At 47.1% G+C, this 23,422-nt stretch overlaps 1 protein-coding gene across 13 annotated transcripts in view; it reads right to left on the bottom strand.

The window, feature by feature from the left end:
• Positions 1–2,651: 2,651 nt before the first annotated feature.
• Positions 2,652–23,422, bottom strand: part of ZFYVE1 (zinc finger FYVE-type containing 1) — a 52,949-nt gene continuing 32,178 nt past the window's right edge. For 2 of the 13 annotated variants that reach the window (XM_009249235.4, XM_054529593.2), the window contains exons 4-12: positions 22,728–22,942; positions 15,678–15,784; positions 12,768–12,876; positions 11,377–11,474; positions 11,167–11,284; positions 8,791–8,961; positions 8,019–8,199; positions 7,309–7,422; positions 2,652–4,322 (exon numbers count right to left, since the gene is read on the bottom strand). In XM_009249235.4, coding sequence (XP_009247510.1) covers positions 4,090–4,322; positions 7,309–7,422; positions 8,019–8,199; positions 8,791–8,961; positions 11,167–11,284; positions 11,377–11,474; positions 12,768–12,876; positions 15,678–15,784; positions 22,728–22,942 — 1,346 coding nt within the window. In that variant the 3' untranslated portion in view covers positions 2,652–4,089. 13 annotated transcript variants of the gene reach the window in all.

The following is a 23,422-nucleotide window of genomic DNA, read 5'->3' on the forward strand; positions in this document are numbered from 1 at the left end:
GGAGGACTGCATGGCTCGCTGTCTACAAATAGTAGTTTCAAAGATGGCTCTGTTCACATGAGCCTGTCACTAAATTACAGATTATCTAATCCCAGAAAACCCCACACCCTATGGGCTTTAGTGTTCACGAGTATGTGACAATTTCCAAAGTACATTAAAAAAAAATTATACCAGGTGCAATTTAAGAGTTAGGAGTTAGAATGTGCTCAGATTTTGTACAGTAACTAAAACATCCTATTCATGATGAGAAGAATTACAGACTACGATTGTGGGTTCCACTATCTCTCCCTAATGATGGTAGGTCTGAAATGGAAAATGCAAACATAGCTGAAAAATTAACACTAAATCACAACTTTTTTTAACAATTGGAAGCTGGCCAGGAGCAGTGGCTCACACCTGTACCCCTGCACTTTGGGAGGCCAAGGCTGCAGATTGCTTGAGCCAGGAGTTCAAGACCAGCCTGGGCAATATGGCAAAACCCCATCTCTATAAAGTTAAAAAAAAAAAAAATTGGAAGCTTAGCTTGTGTTATAGACTAGATCAACTTGCTTAATCTCTCAGCCAGTGAGTCTTTTTAATGAAAAATAAAGCTGCTTTTAGTGAAAAAGTGTGACTGCCCTCGGCCATGAGAATCTCCAAGGCCAATGGAAATGATCAAAGCTAAGCTTGCTGACCACACTAGCAGTCACCTTGATTCTTACCTTTCCTCCTAAGAAGATACTGACCTTACCTGGAAATGCAAAAGAATTAACAAGCTGTAAAGGGGAAGAAAAACAGGGGGAGAAGCTCTACAGTGCAATGGTGATAGAAGGGGTCTGGGGCTGCCTGGACTCAGGCCAGCTTGGAGTGTGCCGGGCAACGCTGGGCTTCTGATCCTCTAGGAGCCAGTGTCTTAGGCTGTAAGACAAGAACCCTACTGCGGACCTTCCAGTGTGGTTGTGACAATTAACCATGTAAAGCTCCTAGCATAGTGCAAGGCACGTTAACAGGCACTTAAATATTGGTTCTCTTTGCTTTTCCGGTTCCCAAATAAATCAGCAGCTAAACCCAAGAGATGTGTAAGGATCCCACTCGGTCTCACTGATCAGGAGACCGCATCATTCTCAGCCACGAGTTGCAATCTCCAGTCACACCCTCAGGGATATGTTCAACAACCGTCTCTACCTATGAGCAAGTCTTTTAAACCAGAAAGTGATTAAAAGCCTTTCCGTGGCTCCCCCTGAAAAGGAGGGGATGAAACTCTGTTACTACATGTCAGGATAGTGGTTACTCCTGGTGGGGGGAGGGACCAGGAGTTCTTGGAGGACAACCATGTTGTTTCTTAATCTGGGTGCTAATTGGTTATGTAGTATTCAGTTTGAGAAAATCAAGCTTAAGTATAGATGTGTAATAGTTCAATAGGTTTGTTGTTGTTGTTGAGACAGGGTCTCACTCTGTCATCCAGGCTGGAGTACAGTGACATCTCTGAGGCTCAAGCAATCCTCCTACCTCAGTCTCCCGAGTAGCTGGAATTACAGGCGTGCGCTGCCACATCCAGCTTTTTTGGGAGGAGGGGTTGGTTTTCTTGGTAGGGACAGGGTTCACTCACCACGTTGCCCAGGCTGGTCTCAAACTCCTGGGCTTAAGTGATCCACCCACCTTGGCCTCCCAAAGTGCTGGGATCACAGGTATGAGTGACCGCGCCTAGCCAGGACTATGTATTTTAAACCTAGGGAGTGAAAATCAGGACTAATACCCCATCTCTTCTACTGTGCGAGAGGATTCCTCAACAGATCCTGACCCGACAGCTGCCAGAGTGTAACCTGGAGAACCCAAGCTGTGAAACCGCTACTGCTGAGCCTTGCTCAGCCAATGCCACTGCTGCAGAAAGGGGGTCTGCCGGGTGACCCCGGCTGCAGAAAGGTCTGAGGAACAGCTCTAAGTACAGGATAAGTGGTAAGAATGTGGGGGCCCTAAAGTCAGGAGAAAGAATTCCATGACTGTCAGCTATTGCCTTCCCTACATAAAGGAATATTCATGACCAGCTCAAAGCTCTGGTCCCAGTCAGCACACTGATCTGGGTGGGGCATGGTATCTAGTGAAGGGCTGGGGACAACAGGCTGTGGTCATGAGACTGACATCCACTGCACAGGATCATGGTTTGGGGGTACTTGGCTATGGTGTTTTTTGCTGTTTTTTTTTTTTTGAGATGGAGTCTCACTCTGTCACCCAGGCTAGAGGGCAGTGGCGCGATCTTGGCTCACTGCAAACTCCGCCTCCTGGGTTCAAGCCATTCTCCTGCCTCAGCCTCCTGAGTAGCTGGGACTATAGGCGCCCACCACCATGCCCGGCTGATTTTTTTGTATTTTTAGTAGAGACGGGGTTTCTACATGTTGGTCAGGCTGGTCTCGAACTCCCGACCCAAAGTGATCCCCCCCCGGCCTTGGCCTCCCAAAGTGCTGAGATTACAGGCATGAGCCACCACGCCCGGCTGGCTATGGTTTTGAAAAAGTTCTTATTTCTCAGAGTAAAAGACTGCAGTATTTGCAGGTAAAATATTACCGCTCTTGAAACATGCCCCTTAACTGGCCTCTGCTTGGAAAGCCACCATCAGCTGGAGAGAGACGGTGGCCAGAAGGCACTGATGGAATGAGAGGAAAGAGGCAGCACAGTTGAGATGCAGGAAGATTCCTTTATGATGGCGAATTGGATGGTACACAGTTCTAGAGTAGGGACCCAGTCACTGGGCCCCAGGAGGCAGGAGGAGCAGGGCTGAGAGGGACGACACACTCCAGGGCTCATGTCACACCGATACGCGCACCAGGAATGACCGCCATATACTTCCCTAAAGCTCAACCCACCCACCAGTTGAGTTAAGAATTATACTTTAATTCATGTCTGGCCACTGAAGATCAAATCCACCATGATGATAGGATTTCAGCACAACGGGCCCTTTCCAGTCATGACAGACAGAGATGTCCAGGCTGTTGAGGAGAAACAAAAGTTCCTTTGACTTCTCTTGCAAGGACCAAAGAGAGAAATTTTTTCTTTACGATCTGTTGAAATATTTATATAGACTTTTAAAAACAACTAACAGTTCATCCTGTGCTCAGTTTCCCTGGAAGGTTTCTCATGATCGCCCCTCCGAGAGCTAGAGGGGTTGTGTGTCTGGGAACAAAGGATTAAGACACTTTAAAATAAGCAATGAAAATCCTAGTGCGACACTCAGAAGCAGATGGTGGGCTCGAGGGGGCCGAGGGGTGGGAGGCGGGTGCTTCGATTGAGGGGCTGGGTGACGTCTTTTGGGAAAGCCGAGTGGAGACAGAAGTGTCGGGGCAGGAAACCCTGCTGGGGAAGGCTCAGTTCCTTCCTTGCTGTTTCCTGGGGGACCAGGGACAGCACGGCCCCTGCATTTCTACTTCTCAGGGCCGAAGACCCGACCTCTGACCCTCCACCCACTCCGGTGACCTGCACGCTAAGTTGGGTGGTCTCTGACTAAAACAGGCTTAAGCCAAGAATTAGGATTCGACTCCCAGGAGACCCAGGGAGAATTCCCTTCAGGCTGTTGCAGGCAGGAAGGACCAGGGAGGCTCACTCCCCAGGCAGCTGACAGGCATGGAGGGAAGAGCCAAGGACAGGAGAGGCTTCCAAGGCTCCAAGAGCAGCAGAGGAAGGGGCCAGCCACGCGGTGGCCGTGGACCTGGCTCGGCTCGTGAGGAAGATGTGCTGCCACTGCCACCTCACCCTGTGTGGAGGAGACTGTGCGAAGTCTTCGCAACCAGCAGCAGACTCGATACGCCCCGAGTGCCTTTCATATGTATATATGAGAGAGATATATACACATATATATTCATTATTTTTAACTGAAATAAATGCAACGGATTCAGGTTCATTCCCCTTTGCGATGAGTTGCTCGGTCCCCTGCCCTGAGGGGTTCACACCTTCGGGCCTGCCCCCAGGCTCTCCCCTACTGAGGTAAAGTGGCCCTGGGATGCAGAGAGGACAGGACACACACCACAGCAGGTGACCGGGAGGAGGGCCTACCTCGCAAGACTGTTTCTAACCCTGAGAACCTAAGGAATTGTGAAGGACTCGGAGAGGGGGCTGGGGTTAAAGGTCACCAGGCTTTTTATTGCAGTTGAAGCAGACTCGGACGGGATGGTCCCAGCCACGAGAAGGGACAGCCCTGCGGTCATGGGAGCACTCATCACAGAAGCCCTGTCCGCAGGCCCGGCAGTGGTGCTTGGAGAGCTTGATGCTGAACTCCTTCCGGCAGTTGTGGCAGTGCAGGATTTCATGGTCAGGCACCCAGTATGCAGGCCTGGCCGCGTCCTTTACCAGACCTAAGGCAGGGAACAATGGTCAGGACACCCAAAGCCCAATACCCCGAGGCCCAACTAGCAAGAGAGCATCCTCGGATGCTCACTGGCTTATAATCCCAACTGCACACAGAACTGCTGACAGAGCTTTTTAAAAATGCAGAAGCCCAGGCTCTGCCACTCACATCCAGATCAGAGTCTTTGGGACTGTAGCATAGGCACTGATTTTCCCTTTTCCTTTTTCGCATTTTTAAAGATTTTTTGGAGTCAGAGTCTCATTCTGTCACCCATGTTGGAGTGCAGTAGCACGATTTCGGCTCACCACAACCTCTGCCTCCTGGGTTCAAACAATCCTCCCACCTCAGCCTCCCAAGTAGCTGGGACTGCAGGCATGCACCACCACATCTGGCTAATTTTTGTAGAGACAGGGTTTCACCATGTTTTCCGGGCTGGTCTCAAACTCCTGGTCTCAAGTGATCTGCCCACCTCGGCTTCCCAAAGTGCTGGGATTGTAGGCATAAGATTATAGGCATGAGCCACCATGCCCTTTCTTTCTCTTTTGTGACAGGGTCTCACTCTGTTGCCCAGGCTGGTCTCAAATTCCTGGGACTCAAGGGACCTTCTGCCTGAGCCTCCCAAATAGCTAGGATTATAGGCATGCACCCCCACACCCAGCTCCTTGATATTTATATATCTATGAAGCCCTCCTTGTAAACTGAAGGGGCAGCCGTGTTAAGAACCCCTGGAGGAACTATAAAGAAGTCTGGGCTCTGGAGTCAGACACTCAAATCCTAGTTCTACTGAGATCAGGTTAATCAGCAGCTGCTGGATTAAGAAAGGTTAGCTAAGTCTGGGCATGGTGGCTCACACCTATAATCCCAGAACTTTGGGAGGCAGAGGCGGGAGGACCACTCAAGGTCAGGAGTTCGAGACCAGCCTGGCCAACATGGTGAAACCCTGTCTCTACTAAAAATACAAAAATTAGCCGGGCGTGGTGGTATAACCCCAGCTACTTGGGAGCCTGAGGCATGAGAATCGCTTAAACCTGGGAGGTGGAGGTTGCAGTGAGCCAAGATCACGCCACTGCACTGCACTCCAGCCTGGACAATAGTGAGAGTCAGTCTCAAAAAAAAAAAAAAAAAAAAGAAAGAAAGAAAGAAAGAAAGGTTAGCTAACCTCTCAGGGGCTTACTCATCTTTAACAACCCACCTGCAAGAGTTGTGATGAGGATGAGAAGAAAGAACATACCTGACACACTGGCCTGGTACTCAACACCCTGTGGGCGCTCAGAATGGCAGCACTTGGTGAGCACAGCCAGCAGGCTATGCTCTGCCTTCTGTGCCAAGGACAGTTCTTGCCTCTCCCAGGTACCCCTGGGGACAGATGCAACCTGAGATTTAAGCTTGGGCAAATCCAGAAATTCCTACATCATCTACTCACTTTGTGAGCTGCAATGAGGAAATCTGCTCCAGGCCATTTTCATCACTACCCACTTTTGCTCGCTCCCCTACAATGTGCCACACTGCCCCAGGCCTGACCAGCCTTGCCTAAGCCCACCAAGCACTGGTTGATTTCCCTCCCTCTCCCCCTCACCATCCTGAATACAAATACCCCTCACATCCAGGGCTGGGTAGCTATTTTAAATCTTTTTTTTTTTTTTTTTTTGAGACGGAGTCTTGCTCTGTTGCCCAGGCTGGAGTGCAGTGGTGCGATCTCGGCTCACTGCAAACTCCACCTCCCAGGTTCACTCCATTCTCCTGCCTCAGCCTCCCTAGTAGCTGGGACTACAGGCACCCGCCACCACGTCTGGCTAATTTTTTTTGTATTTTCAGTAGAGACCGGGTTTCACTGTGTGTTAGCCAAGACCGTCTTGATCTCTTGACTTTGTGATCCGCCTGCCTCAGCCTCCGAAAGTGCTGGTATTACAGGCGTGAGCCACGGTGCCTGGCCAGCTATTTTAAATCTTAAACTACTAACAGTTTGGCTGGTGTAACAGACTAAAGACAGCCATAGAATCTTTCACCCACTTTCCATCTTTGACACTCCTGCCCCCTCCCTTGAATCTAGACAAACCCTGTGATGGCAGCAGACTCCAGGAGATGACAGCAGAAGTGCCTGTCTGCAGTCCTAGGCCTTAAGAGATGGGCAGCTTCAGCCGGGCACAGTGGCTCACGCCTGTAATCCCAGCACTTTGGGAGGCCAAGGCGGGTGGATCACCTGAGCTCAGGAGTTCGGGACCAGCCTGGTCAACATGGTGAAACCCCGTCTCTACTAAAATACAAAAATTAGCTGGACATGGTGGCAAGTGCCTGTAATTCCAGCTGCTTGGGAGGCTGAGGTAGGAGAATTGCTTGAACCTGGAAGGCGGAGGTTGCAGTGAGCCAAGATCGCACCACTGCACTCCAGCCTGGGTGACAGAGTGAGACTCCATCTCAAAAAAAAAAAAAAAAGAGAGATGGGCAGCGTCCACTTCCTGTCTCTTGGAACATTAACTCCTGGAACCCTGACATCATTTAAGAAGTGCCAAAGAAACCACTGAAGAAGCCTAGAGAATACAGAGACCAGGTGAGGCTCTGCTACACACAGCCTCCTAACTGTCCCTGCCAAGGCACCCAGCTTGTAAGTGAGGTCAGTTTGGACCCTTGAGACCACTCCAGCTACCACCCCGGAATATCAGGTAGTAACTAAAGGCAATGCCACTTGGAGCTGAATAATTACCCTTCCTGACTTCTAGACCTACAAAGACATCAAAGATGGCTGTTTTAAGCCTTTACATTTTAAGGTAGCTCGTTACACAGCACTAGATGCTGTAAGAGAATGGCTTCCAGGAATATACACGAAACTACTAAGGCATTCAGCAGAAGCAAGCAAATGTATGGCATTGTGTAATTGATTCCTTTACCACCCATCTCAATCTAGGTTGGCAAGCCTTTACAAAGTGACAGCCCAGGGCACCTGAAACCCCTCAACCCGCATCCACTATCCCCAAGAGAAGCAATGTCAGGCCCACCTAGTGGTATGTCAATGGCTGTCACCACGGCTCCCAGAGTGTTCTGCACGGCCTCGCCCACCTTCCGAGCAATGAGTGTTCCACCTTCATCATCCACCTGTGCCTCGGTAACAGCTGTAGACAATAATAAAGGAAATGCTGTCACCTCTAAGTCCTCTCCCAAATGGAAAACTCAGGGACCAATAGCAGAACGCTTCTGGATTCTGATCCCAGACACCACTGTGCTGTCCTGCAACTATTGCAAGGGTCTGTGCTGTGGGTGAGGTCGGCCCAGACTCTGAAATTAGATGACATCTGTTAGTCCTTTAGCTGCAACCTTCTGGGGCTCCTTTATAACCCTTCTTTTAAAGTAAGGCAGAAAGGTTCTAGGAGCAAAAACTAGAACCTTCCCAAAGGAGAAGACTGGTCTAAGCCATCTCTGGTAAACACTGCAGCCTTTTCAGAACTCAGTTGCTATGTGCACGTTCCCTTCCCCCAGAAGCACCTCTGCAGCTGAGAATGCAGGACAGGTTCGAGCCCCTGAGGAACAGCACCCATAGGACGCTGTTAACAAGGAGCTTAGAGGCTGACTGGCCAAGACCAGAAGTACTCTCACAAGGGAGATGTGGTTAGGAGCGGGATTAGGGCGTCCGGATATCCAGTTCTTAGCACCCAGGGCCAAGGCGGGAGGTTCTCCCCTCCACCCCTGCAGCTCCCAGGCCCCACGTTACCTAACTGGACATTCCTGGCTTCATAGCAGTTGTCACACACCCGCACCGGCGCAGGGCCCCAGCCCCGCTCAGGCACTGGCCGAGTCTTTGATGAACAGCTGTCACAGAAGCCCTCCCCACAGGCTCGGCAGTGATGCTTAGTGTCATTATCTTTAAAGGACGTCGCACACTTGTTGCAGCTCTGTTCCAAGCCCAAAACAAAACAGAGAGGCAGGTAGGTATGGTACATGTCTGCTCAGCTGAGGAAGTCAACAAGACCCCGGAGCAAGCAGAAACTAAGGCAGGTGGCGTTAGCTCAACAAGGACAAGAGCTTTGTAGTAACGCGTTATCTGAGAGTGGAAAGGAAGCCTAGTGGACAGTGAGTTTCCTTTCACTAAGTGTCTGGGTTGAAGCTGGGTGCTCTCTTGCTCTGGGTGCTGTAGCGTTAATGGATCAAGCTGAGGATGACCCTAAATAACCTCTAAACACCCCTTTTCCTCCAGATTCTTATCTGCATCCTCACATATCAGAGCAATATTCACTGGTCGTCACACACAAGGAAACTAAAACTCACCAGAGAGAAAATACTTGCAGGAAAACATGAAGGGAAATCAATGGGCAAAGAGAAACTGGCTGCCTCAACGACTCCTCCCCTTGCCGGTACTCACAGAGCTCACTGCACTGGCAGAAAATGTTTGTGTCTCCCTCACAGAACAAGCTTAGCACAGGGCAAAGAGGCATTAAGCAGGATGGGCTGTGCCAGGGGTGGAGGGGCATCCTGCCACACCATACCAGAATCTGGGAGTTGGGCCTCCAGTAGGCAGGGGCGATCTGGTCTGTCAGCCAGGAAGTCACAGCCTTGGTGGGTCCAAGGCTAAGCTCGGACACCGACTGAGCCATGAAGTTCATCCCGTCCAACAGGCGCTGGGCAGCATTGTTGTTGTCCTTCAGAAACCCATCAGTCTGAAATGAAAACGCAGGCTTCCATCATGCTCTGAGAAGGGAGTGAAAGGAAGGAGGAAGAGGGATGTTTGGTGAGTTACACACTCACCATGGCCAACTCAGAACCATTAACTCCCCAGCAGGGAAGAATGGAGACACACCAGGAATCCCTCTGGCTTTATTCTCTTCAAAGTGACCATAAGACTTGATGTGTAGCCATTCAATTCAGGACTTACTAAGCCCATATAATACAGGAGATGACACCTCCTCCAGGGGGTCCCCCACCGCAGGCTGAGTTAAGAACCTTTCCACTCAGTTCTTCTAATACTTGGACATCTCTAGGAATCCTATTTCTGTGTGTCTAAGTACAATATCCATTTATGTATCTGACTCCCTATTAAACTCTGAACTCCCTGACAATAACTCTTTGTCATTTTTGTATTTTGTAAAGTAAATAGCTCAATGCTGGGCATAAGGTACACAACAATGTATGCTGTAATAATGAATGAAGGAAGGAAGGAAGGAATGAGCAAACAAACAACAGGGAAGGCATCTGTATCCTCCTAATTTCGAGGACTGTGAAGGATGTGACCTGAGAGTAAATTACTGCAGTCCTGTTTTCCTGGAACATAAACTGTCTTACCACCTTTACTTTCTCACCATAAGGCCACGTTAAATCCTTGGAACAGAACGGCATAAACCATTATGCCAATGAGGTGGGCTCCAATAATGAGACTACTATATAATAACAGATTTTAGTGGGCCTGAAAATTAGAAAAAGGAGGAGAAAAATAAGGAAATCGGCTGGGTACAGTGGCTCACGCCTGTAATCCCAGCACTTTGGGAGGCCGAGGTGGGCAGATCACGAGGTCAAGAGATCGAGACCATCCTGGCCAACATGGCGAAACCCCGTCTCTACTAAAAATACAAAAATTAGCTGGGTGTGGTAGCACGTGCCTGTAATCCCAGCTACTCGGAAGGCTGAGGCAGGAGAATTGCTTGAACCCAGGAGGTGGAGGTTGCAATGAGCCGAGATCACACCACTGCACTCCACCCTGGGTGACAGAGCAAGACTCTGTCACAAAAAAAAAAAAAAAAGTTTAAAAAATAAGAAAAATAAGGAAATCTTCAGTTTTATGGTACCTATAGGATCCAGGAAAGCTCAGGAGGGAACCTGCAGGTAGGATTCCTAGGCTGAACAGTGGCTTTGGGAATCACCCAGCGAGGACAATGACGCAGAGTAAAATAAGTCCCTCGGGGAAAATCACTTGCCTTTTTGCCATGAAAGGAAAAGGTTTTGGATTTGTTGTGATTTATGGACAATGCTAAGTGTAAACAGTGATTTAATGCAGAATGAAAGCATGATATCACTGCCTCACAAACAGATTTGTATTTCTGACATCTGGAATTCAAAAGTTAAAAAATAATCATTAGACTGGGCGTGGTGGCTCACACCTGTAATCGCAGCACTTTGGGAGGCCGAGGTGGGTGGATCACCTGAGGTCGGGAGTTTGAAACCAGCCTGACCAACATGGAGAAACCCTGTCTCTACTGAAAATACAAAATTAGCCGGGCGTGGTGGTCATGCCTGTAATCCCAGCTACTCGGGAAGCTGAGGCAGGAGAATCACTTGAATCCGGGAGATGGAGATTGCAGTGAGCCAAGATCTCACCATTGCACTTCAGCCTCGGGAACAAGAGCGAAACTCTGTCTCAAAAAAAAAAGATTAAGGGTCTATAGGAATCCCACTTCTTAGAATATACTTCAAGAAAATTTCCTAAAACAAAAAAATGGCTTTCTTACACAAAAATGGTCACTTGCATTTTAATGATTTTTTTAAAAAGGTAGAAATAAAACTAAATAAAATAGCATTATGAGAAAAAAAAGAAGCAGGAAAAAGGCATGTAAATATTTGCATCTAGAAAAACATACACATATAGAAAATGAAGGAGTAGAACATGGAAAAACGTTTTATTTGCCAAAGGAGTAAACCTATAGATTTTGTTTATTTCATTTAAAGTTGTACTTCTCATACATATGCTAGAAAAAATAAAAACAATTAAAGGTCCAGAGAACAAAAAAGCTTTCCAGATCATGCCTTTCTAAACCACCAACATTCTGAAATTCATGGTTAACCTTAATTTTAAGCAGGTTCCAGTTTTCTACACACATGAAAAACTGAACGACACAAGATAAAGAAAAACAGAGAAATCCAACAGTTCTTACTCCAGGCCACACATGCACAATCTCTGTCCGCACCACCGTATCCACAGGATCTTGGTTTCCAAACCAGTACTGCCGACTACGATAGACCACCCCACAGTTAGGACATTCGATCACATACCTACAAGGAAGGCAAATCAATACTGTTACCCAGCCAGGTGCCTGGGGAGACAAACACACCAGAAAACCTTGAGCCATGTTGTTTAAACTCACCCAGACCAGGCATATTTTGCGAGACCCATCCAGGGGGAGTCAGTGGAAGCAGATGTTTTGGGCACTACACTGACTTCCTCGCCTCTCTCATAGCAGGCCTGAAACAGGAAACACTCTGCTAGCTTATTGTTTGTCTTTTGTTTGTTTTTTTTAACAGACACGGGATTTTACCAGCCCAGGCTGGTCGCGAACTCCTGGGCTCAAGCAATCTGCCTGCCTCAGCCTCCCAAAGTGCTGAGATTATAGGTGTGAGCCGCCATGCCCAGCCTTCTGCTAGCTTTTCCTATGTACACCACACCCCCTACATCCATCCTGACCCTCCACAAACCAAACCAGCTGAGAGACTTTCAGACACTGAGTTTAGCACCTCAGAAGAAGGTTCATTCCTCTAAAGAAGTCAGTGCCCAGAGTGGTAATGAACTGAGTGTTTGTCCATCCCAGGCACAAAAACTGAGCTTTAAATTATATACCTGTCACAGACAAGAGGACAATCCAAAACTAGTTTCCTGAAGAGCACTTCTGCTCTTAAGAATGAATGTTCGGCCGGGCACAGTGGCTCATGCCTGTAATCCCAGCACTTTGGGAGGCCGAGGCAGGCGGATCACAAGGTCAAGAGATCAAGACCATCTTGGCCAAGATGGTGAAACCCCATCTCTACTAAAAAAAAATACAAAAATTAGCCGGGCGTAGTGGGGAGCGACTGTAGTCCCAGCTACTCCGGAGGCTGAGGCAGGAGAATCACTTGAACCTGGGAGGTGGAGGTTGCAGTGAGCCAAGATCGCACCACTGCACTCTAGCCTGGTGACAGAGTAAGACTCTGTCTCAAAAGGTCGGGCGCGGTGGCTCATGCCTGTAATCCCAGCACTTGGGGAGGCCCAGGTGGGCAGATTACCTGAGATTAGGAGTTCAAGATCAGCCTGGCCAACATGGTGAAACCCCGTCTCTGCTAAAAATACAAAAATTAGCTGGGCATGGTGGCACATGTCTGTAATCCCAGCTACGCGGAAGGCTCAGGCAGGAGAATTGCTGCAGCCCGGGAGGTAGAGGTTGCAATGAGCCAAGATTGTGCCACTGCACTGTAGCCTGGCTGGCAGAGCAAGACTCTGTCTCAAAAAGAAAAAAAAAAAGAATGAATGTTCGATGTAAATTACCCTTACATACAAGCTCAACAGAATGAGAAGAAAATAAGCTTAAAACAGTAAACAAAGGGACCCTCACCAATGAAGACATGTGAGTGCTTTTTGTTAGAGCTGCAGAGAAGTTCCAGAAATATTCAATTTGAATATCAAATACTTCGGCATGCAGCAAAAAATGGCCCCAAGATAGTCTTGCCAAAGAGAGAGTGGTCAGCAAGCCTGCTGCTGATGCAGGGAAGAGCTCGGAGGACTCACCTTGCAGGTATACACTCGGTTGTCATACTGGTGGGAGTATCTGCAGCGGCTCTTGGCTTCATGAGGCACTCCTTCCTTCCCATGATTCATGCTGTTCTTACATCCAACCCTGAATGAAGCCCAAAGACTGACAATGAGATGGCTATAGGAGCCGGTGCCACTTACACAGAACAGTCTGACCCTGAGCCAGGCACAAGGCCACGACCAGACCTTGATTACTAACTGGGCCTCAGATGCTGAACACAGAAAGGGTAGCCGGAGACCCACATGCCTCTTTGTTACACTTGCACTCAACAGCATTACAGAGGCACAGCGACTACCACCCTTGTATGAGGACACAGGGGAAAAAGAAATCTCAGCCAGGCATGGTGGCTCACATCTGTAATCCCAGTACTTTGGGAGGCCAAGGGGGGCAGATCACTTGAGGTCAGAAGTTCAAGACCAGCCTAGCCAACATGGTGAAACGTCAACTCTACCAAAAATACAAAAATCAGCCGGGCATGGTGGCAGACACCCATAGTCCCAGGTACTCGGGAGGCTGAGGCAGGAGAATCACTTGAACCCAGGAGGTGGAGGTTGCAGTGAGTTTGAGACCAGCCTGACCAACATGGAAAAACCCCGTCTCTACTAAAAATACAAAAAAATTAGCCAGGCATAGTGGCTCGTGCCTGTAATCCCAGCTACTCAGGAGGCTGAGGCAGGAGAATCGCTTGAACCCAGGAGGCGGAGGTTGCAGTAAGCCAAGATCACACCGCTATACTCCAGCCTGGGCAGCAGCGAGACTCTGTCTTAAAAAAAAAAAAAAAAAAAAATACACCCAGAAATCTCTTCTTGGAAAAACTACCTGTCCCCTCAGCAGAAATGGAGGAGCCATAAGATACCAACTTGACCAGAGAGGGAACCTGAACAGCTCTCAGAAGACTCAAAAAATCCAAACAAGATAAAATGGAACATTTACACAGAACAGGCTGCCAAGATGCAAAATGAAAACCAACCCCAAAATTTGGCAATGCATTAAGGGGAGGCTTAGGCTGAACAAGCCTTCCAAATGAACAATGAGCTCTGCCATCCTGACAATGCAAAAACAGAGATCAGGACTTTAGAATTTCACTATGATAACAGGGAAAGTTCCAGAAATCCTGGGGAGGCTCACAATGGGAGAGCAATGATCCAACAGTGCTTAAGCCTCTTGTGCTGGGCTCATGGGGCATGCAAACAGGAAGGTAAGTCACACTGGCAACTAACATCCCTCTCCCCTTTCCAAACTGAACTCTCCAAGATAATCCTTAGTTCTCCCTTGCCCAGGCTGTATAATCCAAGAGCCAGGTCTTTTTTTTGGCAAGGCCAGAGGTGGTTCTGCATGCAGCAGGTCGCCTACAGGACTCAAAGCAAAATGACCATTCATAACAGATGTAGGTCAGGTCTACTCCTGTAAAAGGACAAGTGTGCAGGACAGGGTGGTTCTGGTAGGAGCAAAGACAATTGGTAGTGAAGAGAGTGGGAGGGATTGTCTACAGGACATGGAGACTGCCATCTGACCTCGACACACTGCATTTAAATCCCCTGGGGCCCATCAAACAAGCCACCACACTGATTTAACAGCCATCAACAGTTCAAACTAATCCAGTGATCCTCAAAGGGTAGTCCCCATGAACAACATCAGCATCACCTGAGAATTTATTTATTTATTTATTTATTTATTTATTTAGAGACAGAGTCTCACTCTGTCACCCAGGCTGGAGTGCAGTGGCGTGATCTCAGCTCACTGCAAGCTCCGCCTCCCGGGTTCACGCCATTCTCCTGCCTCAGCCTCCCGAGTAGCTGGGACTACAGGCACCGGCCACCGTGCCCGGCTAATTTTTTTGTATTTTTAGTAGAGAAGGGGTTTCACCATAGTCTCGATCTGCTGACCTCGTGATCCGCCTGCCTCGGCCTCCCCAAGTGCTGCGATTACAGGCGTGAGCCACTGCGCCTGGCCGAGAATTTATTAAATTTATTAAAATGCAAATTCCCAGGCCCTACCTCAGACCTACTGAATTAGAAACTGTGGAGGGGGCACCCAATGATCCTGCCCTTCAGGTTTTTCTGATGCATGCTAAAATTTGCGGATCACTGCTCTAACTGCAACAAAGTGCGGTCCACAAACCAGCAGCACAGCCATCGCCCGGGACCTTGACAAAAACGCAGAATCTCAGGTTTCACCCAGACCTGATTCAGCAACTACATTCTAACAGAATCTCAAGGTGATGCATATGCAATTGAAGTTTCAGAAGCACTGTCCCAACTCAATGTCCTCAGCTCAGGCTGCACTTTAGAATCCTCTGAGGAGCATCTTAAACATACCAACGCAGAGGTCCTACACACGACCCGTTAATTAGAATCCCAGAAGGTGGTGCCCTGGCCTCAATAATTTTGAAAGCTCCCCAGAAAATTCTAATGTGCTCTAAACATTTGCCCTAATAGTGAAAAGAATCAGCTGGGATCAATACCTACCCATAGTGCTTTGCACAGGGGGGCACTCAAATATCACTTGAATATTTAGAATACTACGAATAAGTGACTGGAAGCTCTGGTAGAAGAAACACAGAAAAGCAGGCAACCCAAAGTTTTCTGCCCTAAAAACCTCCCAAACCAGAAGCTGGTCAATTTCACATCTATACCAGCTGGAATTTCCAGGAGATTCTTCACCACCATGTGTCCTTCAAGCTCTTGCTACCTCAGAAGTGTGGTTCCTAGACCACCAGGATCTTGTGGGAACATGGGAGTGTACCATTTTGGATAATTTAAATCACAACCTGTAATTTAGCAAGATCCCAGGGGATCTGCATCCACACCGAAGTCTAGGAAGCACCACTCAAAGGCTCTATTCTCAAGGTATGGGGTGCAGGGTGGGGGAGTGGCCTTACTTACCCACAGCTGAGGCACAAAGAGGAGCAGGTGAAATACTCATCTGGAAAAAAGGAGCTGTGCGCCATCTGGTCATCGGGGATCTCACCACTGAAGCGGTCGCTTAGTGCCTGCCAAGGAGGGAAGGTGACATGATGGCACTCAGTAGAGAGCTCCGCACTTTGGCCCCCCACTGCAGGCACCGTACAAGCAACACAGGCACAGAGGAAATCCAGTAACTTCTGCTCATTACCCTTGACCTTCCTGACCCAAATCACATCAGTCCTTACCATGGGAAACCTTGGAAAGAACCAGCCCATTCCCCAAGAGGTCAAGATAAGCAAAGTTATTGTTCTACCCTAATTGCCTTGCAGGTTATAAACACCTCACACCACTCAGTCTTTTATTCAAGATCACTACAAATAATGACTAATGCCCATTTCATCTATGTGAGGCTGGATCCAAGAAACCAAGACTCACGAGGATGGCTCCTCTTTAAGCCACAGGCACAGCCCAGATGTGATCTGTGAGTTTCCCGGGCTTCTATCCCAGTTATAACCACAGGCACTCACTTGGAGTTTACCAGGCCATAAACAAACTCAAAGCAGGAAAAATGTCACCAGGAAAAAAAAAAAAAAAAAAAAAAGAATTATTATAGTGTTTGCCAGTCATTTATCAACTCTACCAACCTCCAAAACAGACATTACCCAAAGGACAGCAAATGGCCAAAATAAATGCCAAGAAGATAACATATCCACAAAGCAAACTGAAAATTTCAGGTTGAAATGTAGCTTCCATTCCTAATCCTATCTTCACTTATTACTGGATATTGAAAGTATTCCTCAGGCTAATTACAGAAAGGCGCTTTCCACGCTTTAGAAATCACTAAGTACATGCTGCTCCAAGTTTCTAACTTTCAGTCCAGCCCCAGTGTGAAGCAGCCAGGCATTATCCAAGGGAAAATAAGGGAAAGAAGCCTTAACAAAAGGACAATATGTTACTTCCTTCAGTAAAAGGGCAGAAGAGAATTTTAAAGGAGATCTGGAAAAAGGGCAGGTTAGGTTTTAAACGAAGAACAATTAGAACTTCTTTTTTTTTTTTGAGACGGAGTTTTGTTCTTGTTGCCCAGGCTGGAGTGCAATGGCACGGCCTCTGCTCACCGCAACCTCCGCCTCCTGGGTTCAAGCAATTCTGCCTCAGCTTCCCGAGTAGCTGGGATTACAGGCATGCACCACTATGCCCGGCTAATTTTGTATTTTTAGTAGAGACAGGGTTTCTCCATGTTGCTCAGGCTGGTCTCGAACTCCCAACCTCAGGTGATCCGCCCGCCTCAGCCTCCCAAAGTGCTGGGATTACAGGCGTGAGCCACCGCGCCCAGCAATTTTTCTTTACATACCTCCTGATCCATATACTTATTAGCAGGTTCAAAAATTCCAAACCTCACATCATTCCACAGCTTCTCAGGTTCTCCTCCTCCTGAGATCCCAAAGCCAGAAGAGAAAGGCAGGGAAGGGCCCACCTACCCCAAGAAAGCTTGGGAAAGCATTTGAGGCAAGTCTGGAAAAGGTTGCCTGGAGACCAGATGATCTTGAACTTTAGTTGCCTTGACAACAGTGTGGCTCTTTCTATTGTATCTATAGGGCTGGCCCCAGTCATCAAGGGCTAGCAATGAATTTCCTGACTCAAAAGGGACACACTTCTGTCATCAATGACATCACACCCCAACAAAACATAACTTTATAAATACTTCATAAATGCTTCCCGATGTAACAGAATTGGAACGTCAAGAGTTTCTACATTTAGAGCTCAGAGGTTAAAGAAGGTACATAAAGGCTGGGCACAGTGGCTCACTCCTGGTAATCCCATCACTTTGGGAGGCAAAGGCAGACAGATACCTCAAGCTCAGGAGTTCAAGACCAGTGTGGGCAACATGCAAAAACCCTGTCTCTACAAAAAAATACAAAAATTAGCCAGGTGTGGTGGCGTGTGCCTATTAGTCCTAGCTGCTTGAGAGGCTGAGGTGGGAGGATGGCTTGAGCCCAGGAGGCAGAGGTTGCAATGAGTCTAGATGGTGCCTAGGGTACAGAGAGCCAGACCCTGTCGTAAAAAAAAAATTAAGACAAAATTACATAAAACCTATACAAATTCAACTATGAAATGATTCTCCCAATTATTCAGAACTGTAAGTACAGACAACCATAGTTAACTCAATATTCAATTCCAGTATTGAATATTAATTCGTCTATTCCATAGAGACCTGAGCATTTGTTTCCTGTAAACAGGTTTATCTGCTCAGTGCAGGTATGCGCTGCTTGTAGGTATCTAGGCTGTTGCTATTGTGGACCCTGAGCAAAGGAGTCAAGAAATGGGACATAAGCCAGCTAGAAAAAAAGGGGCCTGGGGCCTGCACAACAGTGTGGCTGAATGACATCAAAAGTGATCCTGTCAGCAGGAGGAATAGGGAAACCACTCCCAGGTATGTATGGGCAAGCCACTAGAGCAGAAAACAGCTGCAGAGCTCTCTCTCTCTCTCTCTCTCTCTCTCTCTCTCTCACACACACACACACACACACACACGTGCATGCATGTGTGCACACCAAACACTGTTCTTCTCATTCATCACATTTCCAAATCCGCATTTCCCGGTCAATAATAAACACAAAAAGTAGTACTTTGACTCCCTTTGAATCCAACAGAGTACTGCATCAATCAGGTGGAACTTCAAAAATAAGATAGAGCTGAAAACATTTTTTTTTTTGAGACAGAGTCTTGCTCTGTCACCCAGGCTAGAGTGTAGTGGTGCAATCTGGGCTCACTGCAACCTCCGTCTCCAGGGTTCAAGGGATTCTCCTGATTCAGCCTTCCGGGTAGCTGGGATTACAGGCACACACCACCACGGCTGGCTAATTTTTGTATTTTTCATAGAGATGGGGCTTCGCCATGTTGGCCAGGCTGGTCTCAAACTCCTGACCTCAGGTGATCTGCCCGCCTTGGCCTCCCAAAGTGCTGGGATTACAGGCGTGAGCCACTGCACCTGGCCTAATAACTTTTTTTTTTAAGTATACGAATGGCATTTAAAATAGGCATTTCGGGCCTGGCACAGCGGCTCACACCTGTAATCCCAACATTTTGGGAGGCGGAGGAGGCGGGCGGGTCACCTGAGGTCAGGAGTTCAAGACCAGCCTGGCCAACATGGTAAAACCCCGTCTCTACTAAAAATACAAAAATTAGCCAGGCGTAGTGGCGTGTGCCCATAATCCAGGCTACTTGGGAGGCTGAGGCAGGAGAATCACTTGAACCTGGGCATCAGAGGTTTCAGTGAGCCAAGTTTGCATCACTGTACTCCAGCCTGAGCGACAGAGCAAGACTCTCTCAAAAAAAAAAAAAAGGGAAAATAAACCAAATCATAGATTAATATAAATGGTATGATCTAATTTATGAAGGATATATATATACACACACACATGCACTTTTATAGCATTTGCAATTTCTTCTTTTTTTTTTTGTTTGAGACAGTCTTGCTGTGTCGCCCAGGACGGAGAACAATGGCGCAATCTCAGCAAACTACAACCTCCGCCTCCAGGGGTTCAAGCCATTCTGCCTCAGCATCCCAAGTAGCTGGGACAACAGGCACCCGCCACCACACTCAGCTAATTTTTGTATTTTTAATAGAGATGGGGTTTCACTACATTGGCCAGGCTGCTCTTGAACTCCTGACCTCGTGATCTGCCTGTCTCAGCCTCCCAAAGTGCTGGGATTACAGGCATGAGCCACAGCACCCAGCCAGCATTTGCAATTTCTATAAGCATATATAATAAACTACTAATAATGGTTATCTGCAGAGTTAGAAAAGGACACCAGGCAGGGGAAAAGGATTTAACTTTACTATCATCTCATTTATTCAGGAAGAAAAACATACATTATAAACATATATTTATGCATGTGCTTACACAGCAATAAAAATTTCTAGACACTTATGTGAGAAAGTATTAAGAGTTATCTCTACAGACTGAGGAGGGGGGAGGTAGGGGAAGGAAAGGGGACTTAAGTCTCATACATTCTGCAGTACTTGAATTGTTCATCATGAATATACATTGCTTTTATAATTTTTAAAATGACACCTCTGTTTTAATTAAAATAACCAAATACTCAAATATAACTGACAGTATGTATCAGGAACCTTTTAAAATGGTCACATCCTCTGACCTCTTTAGAAGTGAAATAACTATTGGGAAGGAATACAGCATGAAGTTAAAAGCTCTTGGGGCCTGGTGCAGTGGCTGTGAGAGGCTGGAGTGCAGTGAGCTGTGATCACACCACTGCACTCCAGCCTGGGCAACAGAGCAACACCCTGTCTCACAAAAAAAAAAAAAAAAAAAGAAAAAGAAAAAATGGGAGATTCAAGAAATCAAACAAATTATTCTGACATATGTCATTTATCTGTTTATACCCACCCCAACTCTTTTATCTCAAAAGGACTCAAGGCTACTAATAAAAAAAATTAATACAACAGCATAAAACAAAATAAAAATAAGCGGAGAAGAAAAGACAGCCATTTATATTATACACTGCTGTGAACTATGAAAACTTTAGTTAGAGTCTATTTTAACAATAAAACTCTACTTGGTCAATTTGCCTAAGGCAGACCTTAAAAGTGGCTATTAGAGTGATAACCAGAGAATTAAGCATTTTTAATTTAAAGGATGTTTAAAACAAAAAAGTACAAAACCAATTTTTTCAAAGATTTGGGTAAACTGCAACAACTGCACAATTCTCTGGGGAGAACCCAAATCACAAACTTAAACAAATGACTCCTTCCCATAGACAAAAGAAGTCAGTCCCATAGCTCAGTACAGCACAGCCCCTATACCTCAGAGAATAGAAAATATCAGATCTCGGTGAAACTCTGAGGATGCCAGTTACCAGGAATCATCAGAATTCCAGCTGAACAGGTTCTTTTTTTTTTTTTGAGATGGAGTTTCGCTCTTCTTGCCCAGGCTGGAGTGCGGTGGCAAGATCTCAGCTCACTGCAACCTCCACCTCTCAAGTTCAAGCGATTCTCCTGCCTCAGCCTCCTGAGTAGCTGGGATTGCAGCCGTGCGCCATCACGCGTGGCTAATTTCGTATTTTTAGTAGAGACGTGGTTGCTCCATGTTGGTCAGGCTGGTCTTGAACTCCCAACCTCAGGTGATCCATCTGCCTCCCGAAGTGCTGGGATTAAAGGCGTGAGCCACCGCGCCTGGCCCTTTTTTGTTTGTTTGTTTGAGAGGAAGTCTAGGTCTGTTGCCTGGGCTAGAGTACAGTGGCGCCATCTCGGCCCACTGCAACCTCCACCTCCCAGGTTCAAGCGATTCTCCTGCCTCAGCCTCCCTAGTAGCTGGGATTACAAGTGTCTGCCACCACGCCCGGCTAATTTTTGTATTTTAGTAGAGACAGGTTTCACCATGTTGGCCAGGCTGGCCTCAAACTTCCAGAAGAGCAAAGGAGCTGCTATAATCCAGCCTCTGGCCTATTTGCCTTATAATGCACGGTGATCAGATTTACAGCCCTTTGCCTGATTCAGCGTCTTTTCAGAATGTTCGTATTACGTAAGCGTCATCTTCCATTTTCACTGCCTTTGAGCCACTACAAGGACATTATTAGCCAATACAACTAAGTGCACTTGAACCTCAAATTCTAACTGGAAATGTACATATTTCATGAATTATTCAAATGTAATCATTTTCCATAGTTTTTCCTTAATATTATTCACAATTAACATTCACTGAATATTTTTACTATATAACAAGTACTTTGTCTCTTAAGTATGCTTTCATTTAATCTCCACCTCTCTTTAAGGGGCCAAATCTCCCTCTTTTTTTTTGAGATAGCGTCTCGCTGTCTCCCAGGCTGGAGTGCAGTGGGGCGATCTCGGCTCACTGCAACCTCTGTCTCCCGGGTTCAAGCAATTCTCCTGCTTCAGCCTCCCAAGTAGCTAGGATTACAGGAGTGTGCCACCATGCCCGGCTAATTTTTTTTATTTTTAGTAGAAAGGGGGTTTCACCATGTTGGCCAGGCTGGTCTCAAACTCCTGACCTCAAGTGATCCACCCACCTCGGCCTCCCAAAGTGCTGGAATTACAGGCATGAGCCACCACACCTGGCTGTAAATCTCCCTCTTAAAGAAAGAAAAAACAGGACCCAGTCTCAGAACCTTCCATGCGTAACAGTCTCTAGCTAACGAATAATATGCGATTTTATTTGTTGAGAGGCAGTACAGCCTTTGTGGTTATGAGAAGGAGCTCTAGCGTAAACTGGCCAGGGGTTAGGCCTGCTGTCACTCAGCAACTGTGTATAACCAATTACTTCATCTCTTGGTGCCTCCGTTTCCTCATCTGTAAATGAGGATGTTAACAGTACTTAACTCATGGAGTTGGTGTAAGGATTAAGTGAACTAATCCATACAGAGTACTCTGAACTTTGGTATATAATAAATAGTAATGTTATTGTGTATCTATTTTTGTGTTTTGTTTCGGTAATTTTCTATCTCTGGGGGGAAGTCCCATTCAGGTGTCCACCTCTCTCGCAAGAGAAAGAGAGCTGTTCTCTTTCTTTTGCCTATTAAACCTCTGCTCCTAAACGCCCCCCGAACAAAAAAAAATTTATCCCTGTGATACTAGTTTTCCGCTTATAGTGATAACAAAAAGTTTCCTCTATGAATAAATTAATTTAGATAAGAAAAAAACAGTGCGTCAATAATAAGAAAAGCATAAAGGCTGTCCAGATTAAGTGAGACTCAACATGACACCAACTCACCAGGGCTGAGCCACACCAGCCAGAAATGAGTGCCTGGTTTTTCTCCTAGCTGAGGACCGGGCACTTTTTTTTTTACTATCACTTATGACTTCCCCATATTTGCACTCCTGGCAAGATGAAAGCATCTGACAGATGGAGACTCCATTCATGTGCTTCCACTTCTTATAACCTCTTTCCACCCAGATTTCCAATCACCAGCACCACAAAAGCTGGTGAACTGAGTGTTCTCACCACCCACTGGCACCCCAATGAGAAGCCCTTGGGGCACAAGCCAGCTGACCTTCAGGGCTTTGAAGATGACTCCTGGGTGCCGGGGAGAACGGGTGGTGTTATTCTCTAGTAGCTGCTCCAAAGCACGCCGAAGCCCAGAAAAGTCCGTGGGAGGGTTGTAAGTCCTCGTTCCCTTGTAGTGAATGGAACTAAAGGCTTCAGGGAAACGGCCCAGCTTCCGGAACCGGTCCTGGATGAGCTTCTCTGGCACCTCTGAGGGATGATCTATACAAGCAGAAACACAGGCACATGGGTAGTGAGTGACATTAAAAAAAAAAAAAAAAAAAGTAGGCCAGGCACGGTGGCCCACGCCTGTAACCCCAGCACTTTGGGAGGCCAAGGTGGGCGGATCACCTGAGGTCAGGAGTTCAGCCTGGCCAACATGGTGAAACCCTGTCTCTACTAATAATACAAAAAAATAAGCGGGGCGTGGTGGCGCATGCCTGTAATCCCTACTAGTCCAGAGGCTGAGGCAGGAGAATCGCTTGAACCCAGGAGGCGAAGGTTGCAGTGAGCCGAAATCGCACCACTGCACTATAGCCTGGGAGACAAGAGTGACTCTGTCGCAAACAACAACAAGAAAAATCTTTCATTATAAAAGTAAGATACGAGGCTGGGTGCGGTGGCTCACACCTGTAGTCCCAGCATTTTGGGAGGCCGAGGCGAGTGGATCACGAGGTCAAGAGATGGAGACCATCCTCCAAC

This window comes from Pongo abelii, chromosome 15, assembly GCF_028885655.2.
Source record: "Pongo abelii isolate AG06213 chromosome 15, NHGRI_mPonAbe1-v2.0_pri, whole genome shotgun sequence".
Lineage (NCBI taxonomy): Eukaryota > Metazoa > Chordata > Mammalia > Primates > Hominidae > Pongo > Pongo abelii.